Source organism: Neltuma alba, unplaced genomic scaffold, assembly GCF_004799145.2.
Source record: "Neltuma alba isolate B1F8T4 unplaced genomic scaffold, ASM479914v2 tig00005167_pilon, whole genome shotgun sequence".
Lineage (NCBI taxonomy): Eukaryota > Viridiplantae > Streptophyta > Magnoliopsida > Fabales > Fabaceae > Neltuma > Neltuma alba.
In genome coordinates, this window is record NW_021634004.1 from 9,046 (window position 1) to 23,610 (window position 14,565).

At 32.4% G+C, this 14,565-nt stretch overlaps 2 protein-coding genes across 2 annotated transcripts; both read left to right on the forward strand.

The window, feature by feature from the left end:
- Nucleotides 1-657: 657 nt before the first annotated feature.
- On the forward strand, nt 658-1,329 carry LOC114746982 (probable disease resistance protein At1g52660). The gene has a single exon (XM_028935256.1). The coding sequence runs from the start codon at nt 658-660 to the stop codon at nt 1,327-1,329; it is 672 nt and encodes a 223-aa protein (XP_028791089.1).
- A 5,127-nt stretch (nt 1,330-6,456) lies between these two features.
- On the forward strand, nt 6,457-12,785 carry LOC114746980 (protein IWS1 homolog). Its single transcript, XM_028935254.1, has 10 exons — nt 6,457-6,742; nt 6,827-6,912; nt 7,361-7,438; nt 9,525-9,611; nt 9,819-9,899; nt 10,028-10,099; nt 11,043-11,156; nt 11,227-11,355; nt 11,490-11,591; nt 11,940-12,785. Exons 1-10 carry the CDS (start codon nt 6,475-6,477, stop codon nt 12,783-12,785), a joined length of 1,863 nt encoding a protein of 620 aa, XP_028791087.1. The 5' UTR covers nt 6,457-6,474.
- Nucleotides 12,786-14,565: the final 1,780 nt, after the last annotated feature.

Consider the following 14,565-nt stretch of genomic DNA (forward strand, 5'->3'; position numbering starts at 1 on the left):
TTAAGAAGTTGAACGGCAAATCGATTTGTAAAAGAATCAATAAAAACATCATGTAAATTTACTTATAAATCTATTAGCTTGAGTGTTAAATATTAAAGTATCAATTTTTTTAGACATTTACTTGTAAATTATAATGTACTGTTTGACTGGTACATTAGTATAAATTAAGTATTTCAATAAAAACATTTTAAGGAATTTTTGACTAGTCAAAAGTTGTCAGGAGTCAATCAACACCCATCTGTCAAAGGCAAAGGGCACACATGACATTTTGTAAGTGAAATTAATTACAATTGACTCACAAGGAACTCTTGAAAATATTTATTTAACAAATTCGTTGGCACTTACTTGTAAATAAATCCCTTATTTGGGACATATATAATATTTTCTTTAGTCATGAAATCCTAGTTAGGGAGATCAAAATAAAAGAAATAAAAAATATGTAGGAGAAAAGGAGAAAGAACAAAAAACGCACTCTAAGAGTAAGAACATTCTCGTAGGTTCTTTAAACTAAGTTTGCATAACGTTCCTTTTGATGTAGACTTTCGTGAGAATTATTTTTCTTGTATGCTATCTAGAATATGGTAGGTGTAGTTGAAACATTTATAATAGTAGTGTAGCCAACAGTCCCTAATTGCATCGCATATCCGTGCATGTTAGATGGCGGCAATAGGAGAGGGCGTGGCCACCCATGTCGCGGAATCATTGGTAGATAAAGCAATGAAGGAACTCAAATACTTGTGTTGTTACAAGACCTATGTTGATGACTTCGAAGAGGAGAAGAAAAGTTTGAGTGCAAGAAGAAACACGGTGCTTAAGAATATTGAAGATGCCAAGCACCGAAATGAAAATCAGGTTGAAGATGAAGTTGAACTGTGGTTAGAAAGAGCCAATGGTCTCATAGGAGAAGACACAAAAGGAAAGAAGAAATGGTTTGGTTTGGTTACTAATTGCTTTTGGCAGTACAAGCGAGGCAAGGAGCTGGAAAGGAAGACGCAAACGATTAAACGACTGATGGAACAGAGTAACTTCGCTCGTGTTGCTCGATCAACTGGGCTTCCAGGCATCGAGTTCTATTCTTCTTCAAATTTTATGACTTTTGAGGATAGAAAGTTGATCTCTGAGAAGCTGAAGGAGGCATTGAAAGATGACAACAAGTTTATGATTGGATTGTATGGGCTAGGTGGAACAGGGAAAACCACAATGGCAATAGAAGTAGGTAAAGATGTGGAACCAAAGTTGTTTGATAAAGTCATCTTCAGTGTTGTCTCAAAGGATGCAAACTTGAAAAATATTCGGGACAACATTGCAAAACACTGGGTCTGCGTTTAACCCAAGGAGAGGATGAATCTGAACAAGCGCAAATATTATGGAAAAGAATAGCAGAAGGTGGAGAAAAGGTACTTATAATACTAGATGACATGTGGCAAAAGCTTACACTGCGAGAAATAGGGATTCCTCTGGCCGCCATGGCAAGGGTTGTTGTGCTATTTTGCTGACCACACGTGATCTGAGAGTTTGTATAGATATGGGATGCGATGAGCTTATTAAACTTGAGGTCCTAAATGAAAAGGATGCAGTTGATCTTTTCCTATCTTATGCTGGCAGGAGCATAGATGGTCCTTCCAATGGTTTTAAGGATGTGGCTTTAGGCATTGTGAAGGAGTGTGGAAGTTTACCAGTTGCAATTGTAGCAGTGGCAAGTGCACTAAAGTCTAGGCCTTTATCAGAATGGCAGGATGGTTTGAAAAGATTGCAGACTCATGAGGGAATTCACGATGTTAAAGAAGAGTTAAAACCGGCTTATAACTCTTTGAGATTAAGCTATGATAATCTCAAGAATGAAAAGGCGCAACAACTCTTCCTCCTGTGCTCTCTCTTCCCGGAAGATTATGAAATACCTATGGAACTTTTAACCAGGATTGCTATAGGTGTTGGCCTTTGTGGAGAAGCTAACATATACTCTGTTGCAAGGAGTCATTTTACTCCAATTAAAAATGAGCTCATAGATTCCTGTTTGTTATTAAAGGATGAGAATGAATGTGTCAAAATGCATGACTTGGTTCGGGAGGTAGCTCTATGGATTGGAAACAAACATGTTCAAGCGGGCATGAATTCTAACTCAACTTTAATGGAAAACATCCAATATTCATCTTGGAACATAGTTGACTTTCCGAATCATTTTGATGGCAAAAAACTTGAGGTTCTTTTACTTTGGATAAATGATGCAAATTCTCCTTGGATCAAAGTTCCTGATGCTCCCTTTGAAGGGATGGAGAACCTTAAAATTTTGGCTTTAATGGTTGTCAGATTTAGAAACTTCAGCTACTTCCTTATTTCAATCGCCTTTGTCATTGACAAATGTTCGAACTTTGGCCATAAAGAATTTTAAGTCATTAGGAGATATATCTATTTTGGCAAATCTAAAAAACCTTGAGAGCCTTGAATTGAACAATTGTTCGATTATTGAATTGCCAAAAGAAATTAAAGAACTTCAAAAATTAAGATTGTTGGAGATGGTGAACTGTTCTTTTACTGGAAGAAATAATCCTTTTGAAGTGATTGGAAGTTGTTTTCTCTTAGAGGAGCTGTATTACGATTCAAATCTTGTGGATGATTATGACGGGCAAATTACAACAATTCCTAGATTGGAAAGGTATCACATAATGGATCGGGTTCCGGTTTATTATAGTGATTATAAAGAGGATTCTTCAGTATCTAGATATTTTAATTCAATGAACTTAAAAGTATACTTCTCCAATGAAATATTTAAGCTCCTTGTGGCAAGAGCCGAAGTTTTGGTTTTAGGACGAGATTACTACAACAGAGGATGGACAAATATTGTTCCTGACATACTATCTGTGGAAGATGACAGCATGAGAGATCAATTAACTAGGCTCTCTTTGGATTCAACGAATGAGATAAAGTGCCTAATCCATACTGAGAATCTCCGACCTGGTGTGGCTATCTTCTCCAAGTTGGTTGAACTGATGCTTTCTTCTGTGGATGTGAGAGAACTATGCCATGGGCCTTATCCTGTTGACTTTTTGAAGCAACTAAAGGAGCTGCATTTATCTAGATGTAAAAATTGGAAGGCACGTTATTTGATGGCAAGTTAGAGCTGTGTAATCTTAAATCCATATATTTAGATGAATGTTCAATGACATGCCTTTTTCATGCATCCACGGCACAGAGTCTAAAGCAGTTGGAAAAACTGGATATTACAAAATGTTCGAAGTTGAAATACATAGTAGCAGAGACTATGGATGATCAGGATCCTAATCAAAAGAGTCATGACTCAATGTTGCCAAAATTGAAATATCTCACGATCTACTACTGTGCTGAATTAGAATTTATATTGCCAATATGTTTTTGTGAAGACCTTCCACTACTAGAAAGTATGAAGATTGAAGATTGTGAGAAACTAAAATACGTATTTGGGCAATATCCAAAGCATAGAGATTTGCACCAAATGGGGAAAGAAGCCATCCTCCAGTTGCTAGAAGAATTGAGAATTTATGAGGTACCGAATTTCATCAACATATATGCAGAATGTTATCTCCCACAGCCTTGTTCTGATGAAGTTCAAAAGTCATCTCCAAGTGCAAAAGTAGACAGCAGTAGCAGTCTATCAAGGGGTCATCTATGTTGTTTTTGGGCAAAATCAAAAGCCTCAACTATACGTCACACTTCTGCTCCCATAGACACTCAATCAAACCATAATCAGGTAATATCTGTTACTCTATTTTGTTTTAAATCTTTATTTGTAATAATTTATGAATCACCCAAATATGCTTTGCTAAACTTCTTCTTGTATATATGATGAGAATATCAATTTGTCTTAAAGTAACAAAATTAATTTTGCATTTCTCTTTTTTTCCATCTAATTGAGACACTAGGCACGGTTGGCAAAAACCAAAAAATTCGCTCAAATATATGCTGCAAATTACTTGCACGTTTTTTTTGGCACATTATATTTACACTGCTTTGGGTCTTCCTCTGTACGCTACCCACCCGAAAATTTGTCCATTTATAAATTACTGATTGTAGAAGAACTTAATTTTGTTGGGAAAATTGGGGGAAGGACCCAAAAAAGTAATATTTACTAAAAAAGATCTGATTATAAGAAGCAAATACTAAAATATAAATTTAAAATATAATAAATTATCCCTAAGTCCCTAACAATCCTTAATTTAAACTAAAATTTTTAATAATCCTTTTCTCATCAATATTTGAAACGAAATTTATTAAAATCAGTCAAAATCATTTATATTAATCTATCTAAAATATCTTATATATCTAAACACACAATGAAGTAAAATCATTCATCTGCATGAATTGTGCTATCAATAGTTAATTTTTAAGCTGCAATTGAAAGCCCTCTTTTTTCCCCCAAATATCTCTTTCTTGACTTATTTTTTATAAATCGTTTTACCATATTTTTTTTTATATATTTAAATTTAAATGGATATATTTTAATTAATTTCAATAAATAGAATTAGAACTTTTATAAATATTTTTACCAATTTCAATTTTTGAAAATAGAAAATAATTAATTAAATAACATTATTAATATTTATTTTTACCTAAAATTTTCCATTCCCTTAATTTTAAAAGGGAGAATCCCAAAGAATTACCTTTGAATTTTAAAATTCTAAATCGGTCATGCTTGCTACACTTTAATAGCAATTGATAACATTGGAGAAGTAAATGACAACATATTTTTGTAGTCATTTTTTATTTGAGATTTTGAAATTTTAGAGATATTTCTTAGAATTTTTTCATCTTTAAATTTTTTTTATTACCATTTACTTTAATACAAACATATCAAGATCGAGAAAAAACAAAACAAAAAGATTATAAAATTGATAACAAATAAGAAATAGTGTGCAGATAAAAATTATAGCTATGAAAAACTTTATGAGTAATGTTTGATCAATTTGATTTCTACATTATTTTTATGCCACCATATATCTCCCTCAAAAATCATATGAAACCAACTTACGGGGCTCATTTTTTCTTCTGATTCGTTGATTTATGTTGAAAGTGATACAATTTTACTTTTAATCCAATATTGTTAAAATATGAAATTTGTTGTTATGTATTATAGGAGTTGATCCCTAAAACACGGAGGGAGCGTATGTGAGATGTGGTTAGAGAAAATCTAAGAATTTAGTTCGGAATAGTTTATTATTTTTGAAATTACAGTTTTATATTTGATCCTTATAAATGATTACAAATTTTAATATCTCTTCAATAAATATTATTTTTTGTAGGTTGTTCTCTTTAATTTTCCCCAATTTGTTTATATATAGTAGATCTTTCTTGTAATATTAGAAAAGTTTGAACCTTAAACCTATACCATAACTTGCACCATTCGTTTTCAATTTATGAAAGGCGAAGAATCCTCACATGTTTGTATGGAATACAGGCATTAAAGGTGAAATATGTTGTCAACAGAGCTCATGGTCTTTTCACGCCACCATTATACCCATGTAGAAGTTTGAGATGGATACGGATATTTGGATTTTCTGAGTTAAAGTCACTCTTTACGCCATCCATTGCCTCATCATTGAAATTGCTGGAACGTTGGCAGTTGGAATTGCGATGCACTAGAGCACATAGTAACAGATGAGGAGCATGGTCATGATCGTGGGAATGTTAACTCTATTTTCCCAAACTTACGGGAGGTTGGAGTCTGTGACTGTAGCCACTTGGAATACATTTTCCCTGCTTTTTATTCAAAAGACTTGAAGCATTTAGAATCTGTGGAGATCACCAGGGCTGGAATGTTGACACATGTCTTTGGGAAATGCCGTGCTGATGAGAATCTTAATGTTCAGGTTGATATTAATCTCCCAGCTTTGAAAAGCCTAGACCTTTGTGATTTACCAAATATGGTTGGCATTTGTGCTAAAAACTATTATGTGAAGGAACTATATCTAGAAGATATTGGGTTGAATGAATGCCCACAACTTCCTTTGAAAACTTTGATGGACTTATTGGTTGATGGGCATAAAAGACAAGAAGATCTGTCAAGAAGAAAGGTAAACCTCTTTCCGACTTCTTTTTCTAGTTAATTTATGATTGATCAACTAAGAAAATCATTAATACTAATATATCTTGATGATACCCACAGGCATTACCTCTTGAGAAGAAAGGTAAACCACTTTCCAACACGCAAGAATTGCCCAAGTTGGAGGATATTGGTGTGGAACCTATTATTTACATGAGCTTTCAAAATCTTTCCAAGCTAACAATCCAGGGATGCAAGCATTTGAAATTTATCTTCTGCGCATCTACCTTAAGATGGCTGCAAAAACTGAAAAGGTTATGGGTATCAGAGTGCGAAGAGCTAGTGAGCATTATGGAGGATGAAGAGAATCACAAAAATCCTATGACTCTCATCAAGTATGTTTCCCAGAGCTACGCGGAGTAACAGTGACGCATTGCATAAGTTTAAAATGCTTGTTCCCTATGTCATGTGGTAAGCTTCCACGACTCTTGTATGTGAGTATAGTAGATGCCCCTCAGCTTGGGCAAGTATTTGGATGGAAGCAGGCAGAGGGACAGAAGCTGGTCTTGGAGAATGTGCTTCCCAAACTAATTGCAATAAGACTAGTAAAACTGCCAAATCTTCATACTATCTGTCAAGGGATTGATTTTCATACTGTTAAAATCCGTCGTGTGCGTCAATGTCCTGCTATTTCTTTACCTTCAGCTTATGATGGTAGCATCCAAGAAAGTAAGCATTTACAGAGCTAATTCATTACACCTACTAATTGCTACAATTTGTTCTCATAATAATGTAGTTGTTTTATTTTGGCAGTGGATGAATTACTATCTCAAACACTGTCTAATGAAGACTACTATGACTACGAGGAGGATATTTGTGACTGGGCTTATGAGGTTAGTGTCAAACTTAATAAAATGGCTTAATCAGCTTAAAGATATTGGGGGGGGGGGGGGACAGGGAGATGAGAAATGATAATATTTACACCAGGATTAACTAAAAATAAAATTGACCAATGCATGAATAAAAATTTCCCCCGTTACCAGTATTTTGGCAGAAATTCCATACTCCACCAATTTTTCCTATTTAGTGGGTTAAGATTGCAATCTTTATTAATGACTTCAACTCACTATTTTCTTTATACTCTGTTCTAAGGAATTAGAGCCAACTCTAGAGAGAGACCCAACAATAGTCAGTAACAGAATAAGCGTGTGTGCTACCAAGCCAATACATCCCCTCTTACATATTATTCTTCCTTTATTCCAAATTTTAGCTTGATTTAATTCGTAAAGTTTAATGATCAGAGTTCAACTCATTTCATCTTTTCTTATATGTTTTGTGATTGTTCAGGATGAACGGGAATCCGAGCGGGCAGAGGCATCCGAGGTTATTGAAGGAGACTCCATAGTTTCACCAAAATCACCAGAGGTACATGGATTATGCTTTTGTTGCGAAATTATAGAGAAACGGTTAATAACAACAACTACAAATTTTGGTAGAAATTGACCAATACATGAATAAAAATTTCGCTCGCTACTGATTTTGGCGGAAATTCCATACAACATCCACCGCTTTTTCCTATTTTGTGGGTTAAGATTACAATTTTGTTAATGAATAATTAATTTGCATGTCCTTATAATTTCAAACAATTTTTAATCAGGTCATTATATCTCTGCTTGATTTTATTTAGGTTCTTGTAGTTTTTTCTCTCTTTATCGGGTGCTTATAATTTCACATAATTTTATCAGATCTTTGTATATTTTTAATTTGATTTATTAATTTATCTTAAATTAATTAAATAAATAATATTAAAAATATAATTTATTAATAATAAATTTAAATTAATTTTTATTTAATTATGAAAATAATTAAATAATTATTAATTTTTAAATGATTCGAATTATAAATTATAAATGGGTTTCAATTATATTACGATTTTAGAAAATTTTATTATTATAATTCAAATTTTATGGTTATAATAATAAATAAAAATATTATTATAAAATGAACATGGATATATGTTTAATTCAAAAGTTTCAAAGAACAATAAAATAAAATTGTTACCTAAGAATATTATTAGGACTTATAGAATAAAGAATAAAAATTTTCAGGGGCATGATTGAATATCAAATGAAACTATAAGAACTTGATGAAAAGATTAAAAAAAAAAAACTACAAGACCCTAAATAAAACAAGTGAAAGTATAAGGACTTGATAACAAGAAAAAAAATTATATGAGCCTAATTAAAAATTAGTTAAAATTATAAGGATCTGTATATTAACTATTCTTTTTATTAATAATGACTTCAATTCACTATTTTGTTTGATATTATTATTATGTGGAATTAGAGGAAGCTCTGGAGAGAGACCTCATAATAGTCAATACCATAACAAAAAAAGAGTGTGTTACCAAGCCAACACATTCTTACATATTTTCTTATTCCTTTGTTTCAAATTTTAGTTTGATTTGTAAAGTTTATTTTGTAAAGTAAACTTCTTAACAACTCATTTCTCAACAAAATAATTTCATTTCTATTTTCATTTAACGACTCTTAGTTATGTAGCAATGCAGAAGTGGAAGGAGTTTAATAGTAATGATTTTGTTTTTAATTTATACAAGAGTTTGCAGGAGCCTACGATGCATCTTTAGGAATCAAAGTTTAAAAAAAAAATAGTTAAATTGATTAATTGTAACAACTATGTGTTAGCTTAATCAGCTTAAAGAGATCGGAAGAAAAAAAAAAAAACAGGGAGATGAGAAGTGATAATTTTTACACCAAGCTTAAGTAAAAATAAAATTGACCAATACATGAATAAAAGTTTCCCTCGCTACTAATATTTTAGCAGAAGCCCCCAATTTTTCCTGTTTAGTGGGCTAAGACTACAATCTTTATTAATGACCTCAACTCACTATTTTCTTTATACCCTGTTCTGAGGAATCAGAGCTAACTCTGGTGAGAGACTTAACAAATTTTAGCATGATTTGTACATTTTTTATTGTTTTGATTGAACGGGCATGCTTATTGAAGAAGATTACATAATATAGTACACAAGCATAATCCATCTATTGAGTTAATAGAGAAAAAGGTATAAAAACAATAATTGCACAGAACATGAAATACACGTGTCAAGCAATTATATCAATAGCTAATGAAAATATAAGGGTCTTCTGGTATGTTCTGACGATTTAGGCTTGAGATGTTTAGGTTTGACATTGCTGGGCTTAGCAGATTTATTCTTAACCATTTTGGACCAAATGTTTGTGTTATTCTCAACAACTTCACGATAATCAAACAATGTCATAAACTTCTTAACAACTCATTTCTCAACAAATACTTTCACTTGCATTTTCATTAACAATTCTCAATTATGCAGCAATGCAGAAGTGGAAAGGGTTTAATAGTAATGATATTGTTTTTAGTTTATATAGGAGTTTGCAAGAGCCTCTCATATACCTTGTAGGAATCAAAGTTGATGTTGATTGTAAACTAATATATCTTCTATTATTTTTCAGATCAAAGAAGAGGAATCATTAGAAGAAGACATGAAAAAAGACTCAACAATGCCCCAACAGAATAATGGTTCACCAAATTTTGAAAAAGTATGCATATCATACTTTTCCTATAACTAACTACACTTACGAAATCAACAATTGATTTCTCTCTTACCTCACTGTTTTATTCATTTGTTTGAAATAAATCAAGTGTTTTTTTTTAATAAATATTGTGTGCTAATTCGATTTATTATGGTGATTAACACCATAAAAACTCAGCTTATCTTCTTTTTATATCTTTTTGTTGATGTTTAGAGTGAGGAAGTATCAAAGGAAATTGGCATAAGAGACTCCACAACACATAAAACAAAAAGTAATTTTCCAAATTTGACAGAGGTATGTACATTGGTAGTCTCTAACAAGGACTCGAACCAACAAAGAGTTCTCTTTAAATTAATATACCATATGCTTCTTAATTATTTTAACATTTTTAGTAACCCATTCATATTTTACGAGTTACATAGGATACCATTGCATCAACAAGTGGAATTGTCGAAGAAAAACTCTCAACAACTCCGTCATCTAGTTCAGACATGGTAAGGATTGTTCTTCAATTTATGCTTCCACTGGTTTGTACATATACATACATACATACATATATATATATTTCCCCGAACACATGGTCATGTGGAAGTGGAAATGCCTTATAATAATAATGATTTTGTTTTATGGATAAGAGTTGGTGGGAGCCTCTAATGCATAACTTGGTTATCAAAGTGGACCCTAACAGTAAGCTTAAAACAGATTTAAGATACCAACAGATTGTAAGTTTAGAGAGTACTAAAGCAGTAGCAAATGAACTCGTTAGGTCGGTTCCTATTTCTTATATATGCCCGCAATGACTCTCCATCATTTAGTTCAAATAATTTAAGAGTGAATCCCAGAACAAAGACCTTCACTTGTATGTTTACTGAACTAATCATTTCAAAAAAATAGTATAGGCGTTTAATTTGTAGGAGCCTTTAATGCACCACTTGGCTATATATTACTCCCTGATCCAATCCTGTACATAAGTAACTTTTAATTATCTCACCAACCAAGAAGAAGTAGGTACATTATTGATATTGTTTGAAAAGGAAAAAAAAATCCCAATTACTCTCATTAAATGCGTCATCTTGAAAAACAATTAGCTCTCTCATATGCACCCTCTTACCCCTAGAAAATTGCAAAAGGCTAAAATTAAAAGACAATAATGGTAACCTAGAGTCTTTTTTATTATAAATCAAATCAAATCATGAATTCAGAATTAAGCAACACATCCCCACCAACATTTGCCATTGTTTAAGAAAATTAGCTCACATGTAAGAATATTATGCTTCCTTATATGGGTTGAATCAACAAGCACTATCAAAATCAGGATATGATATGCGTTCTAATGATTCACAAAATGCTAACATTTGACAGAAGATTATACTATTTACAATGCTTTAGTGTCGTAGAAATAATCCTTAAACTTACGTATCATTTGGTGTTGGGCAGAATCTCAAAGCAACTTTTGGAGAAGGTCCTTCATTTGAGAAGTATGACAAAGAAAGTTCATCAGCTTATTCAAAGCCGAAAACTGAAGAACCTTACACATTAGCTCCTTCTGAAGTAAGCTCGCTACATTCATTTTAGCTTTATATAAATGTCTTGTTGTTTATTCATTCCTTAATTTGCTTAGGAGTTATGTGGAAAGGAACCAATGGGTGATCAACAAGCACCTGGAGAAAATAAAACCTCTAATGAACCTCCTCAAAGAGTTGAAGAACCTATCAAAGAATTTTCCTCCAAAGAAACATCAAATGAAATGGTATTGATGATACCACCATCTATTTCTTCTGGAAAGACCTCTCCACTAGTAAATATTTGGTTTCTAATACATTTGCATTATTAATAAATTATTGGCTTCCATTCAAATTCATCTTTCCATTTCTACGCTTTTAGGTCTCTTCAATCCCATCTCCCAAAAAGCCTCAAATAGCAACTTCAGCATCTCACGTGGAAATGGAGTCAGGGATCTCTGCTATTACCGATCACACTGCCCAAGTAAGCCTTCATTTTATTGCATTGGTTTAGGGATGAAATTTTATTCTTTGAAACTGGCATAAACTTAATGCTAGAATAGACCAATTTGATAATCAACTGGTGCTTTGTTTTTATGAAGCAACAGGAGCGTATTTTGATTCCACTATATATCACCTTCTTTTCAATCTAATACCTAAATAAACTAACTGGTATGAACAATTCTTTTCAATCTGCACCTGATTAAGAAGGTCAACAATTGATAACTCTGTTTCCTTTGCTTAGACATAAATATGCGGAAGGAAACGCATTTTAATTCATTATATCCTGTTGGTTACAATAATGGTTGCTTCATTTGATTCACTTTAACAGGATAAAACCACGGAGAAACCAGAGACCTCCGCTGGAAAACAAATTAAGTTTGACCAAGGAAACCAGAAGCAATTTGCAGAAGATGATCTGATGAGATTGTTCCGAATAATGGACGAAGGTGCTGAAATGGAAGTTCACATACCTGATGTATCCAAAATTGCAGCTCTTCGAGATGATAACGAGTTGAAGAAGGCTCTCACTGACTTGGAAGCCTCATTGAAGATGAGTCTGAGTGAAATAACTTGCTCCGAAGAGAGCAAACTTCGCCTTGAGAATGCTCTCAACATCTTATCCTCCCACTGTTCTGAAGAAGGAGCTCCCTCTCATGGCCTTCAAGCTACAATTCACTCTCTGCAACAAGAAATCCAGACTGTTCTATCTTCCTCCAAGCAAGCCTATGCCTCTATTGACACATTCAACGAGCTTGAACGAAAAGAGAAGCTTATAACTGAAGAAGCTTCAAAGAGAAAGGAAGCAGCCACAACTCTTCTGTCTAAAATTCACAATAAAGAGAGTTCTTTGGCCGAGGCTCAGCAAAAAGAAGCAGAGTTGAAGGAGAAAATCTCTAAGATTCAGGCTGAAGTGTATAGGAAGGAAAAAGAAATCCAAGAGTGTGAGATTGAACTGTTATCTCTCAAAGAACAGAAGAAGAAGAGTGTTTTTGAGACAATGGGGCTGATAAACCAGTTCGACGCAGTGAAGAGAGAAAGGTATCACATGGAGGAAGAAAACATAAAAGCAAAGCAACAACTACAAAATATGGATGTTAAGTGGTCTTCTTGTCTATCCAATCTGAGAAAAGTCACACTGCTGCTAGGAGTTCATCTTCAACATAAGCTTTCATAGTTGGAGACTGATATTTTAATTTCCTAAACAATTCTACTGTGTGGTCGTGTTTATTAGTTGGTTTGTTAGCTATGTATGTTGTGGGTTTTGTGTTTTGAGTTCTTATGATTAAAACAAAAAAACAAAAAAATGAAGAGGAAATTATTAAAAAAAAAAAAGTAGGACGTGCGGGTAATGATTGTTGAAGACTCGTTATTGTACATATGGCTTTGATTGTAGTGAAATTTTTCTGGACTGGGTCCCGTGGTTTTTATCTCTCACATTGAGGGGGTTTTCCACGTTAAAAAATTGTGTGTTCTGTAGTTTTTTTTTTTACGTGATACATTTTTTTAACATTTAGATTATTTTATAGAAATTATTTTAACTTAGCTTTCAAAAATAAAAATTGTGTCTACTATATTATATTACCTCCCATCTTTAATAATTAATATAAGATTGAGTTGACTAATTTAAAGAAATTAAAGAAGTTAATAAATTTTTTTAAACTATTTAGATTTATTACTTTTTTAAAACTAATTTTCCTTATTTATAAAATGATCTATAGTCTAATCATTTTTTTTTTATATTTAGAGAGATCATATAATAGATGTTATGATTAAGTCATGTGGTAATTTTTTTAATCTCCTTAATTTAGTAAACTAGGTCTTCTATTAGTAACTGGAGGTAGTATTATATTTGTGCACATTTTTTCCCCGAATACATTTTTAAGATACCTACACAATGGCTAATGTGGTACTTCATTGTTCACTCAGACAAAAATGTTTCAATATATTGACTTACAAAAAAGTTTAATTACAAGCTTACAATAGCCTCAAGAAGCGAAATTGCTAAGCAAAAGTTATGGATTCTAGATTAAATTTTTCATCCACGAAGTTCAGATTTATTTCTCTAACGATTATTTCTCTCACAGTCGATGAGTTCATAGAGGGATTCAAATGACAAAGCGAGTTATAGATTTTAGATTAAATTTTTGGAATTTTACGAAATGATTTTTTTCAGTATTAATCTTTAATTTTTTCCTTTCATTCAAAAAAAACTCTCATATCATATTTTTATTTATTTTATTTATTTGTACTACTAAAGATAGTAAATGTAAGTATTGGAAAGGTAAATATTGGACTGTTTATTATTAAAGAAAACCACACTGCCCCTTCAAAAGTTTCTGCGTGATGAATTCTTATGTTAATTCTTCATTATCCTTTGAACATTTGATTATTTTACTCGATTTTTGAGTAAAATAGTATGTTTCCAGAAATACAATATAGAAACAGAAGCTCTATTTTTTTTTTCCCCATTGCTCTGTTTTATCATTCTCTGTTTCATGGTAAGCTCTATTTCCAGAAATGTTTCAAGGAAACGAATATTTCTCCTCCTACTTTTTACTTCTTCTTTTTTTATTTTTTTTACTTATATGGTATTTATCTAACGTTCTCTAATTGCACGGACTTAATTATAACTTGGTAAATTGTGCAAAGTTAAATAAATAAATAAATAAATAATTAGGTAATAATCATGGGACCTATTTTGAAATCCATGATAAAATTGTAAGAATAAAAACTCAGCTTCGTTCATACCAAAATGGAGGATGAAATACTGAAAGCAAAGTTAAATGCACAAAGTTATTCTGTAAATTAAAGAAAGTAAAATAGTGTGGTAGAAGGATGATATATATACCTTTCTTCAACTTCTGAAAAGTCCATAGCTAGATTCCATCACACACACGCACACATTGCAAAGTTGAAGAGTCATAGTTTTATCTTTCTGCCACAATTCAAATTTC

Coding starts and splice junctions, on each gene's coding strand:
- LOC114746982 (XM_028935256.1), top strand. CDS start 658: ATGGCGGCAATAGGAGAGGGCGTGGCCACCCATGTCGCGGAATCATTG.
- LOC114746980 (XM_028935254.1), top strand. CDS start 6,475: ATGTCATGTGGTAAGCTTCCACGACTCTTGTATGTGAGTATAGTAGAT. Junction 9,900..10,027: donor ATTTTCCAAATTTGACAGAG/GTATGTACATTG, acceptor CGAGTTACATAG/GATACCATTGCATCAACAAG. Junction 11,157..11,226: donor ACACATTAGCTCCTTCTGAA/GTAAGCTCGCTA, acceptor TAATTTGCTTAG/GAGTTATGTGGAAAGGAACC.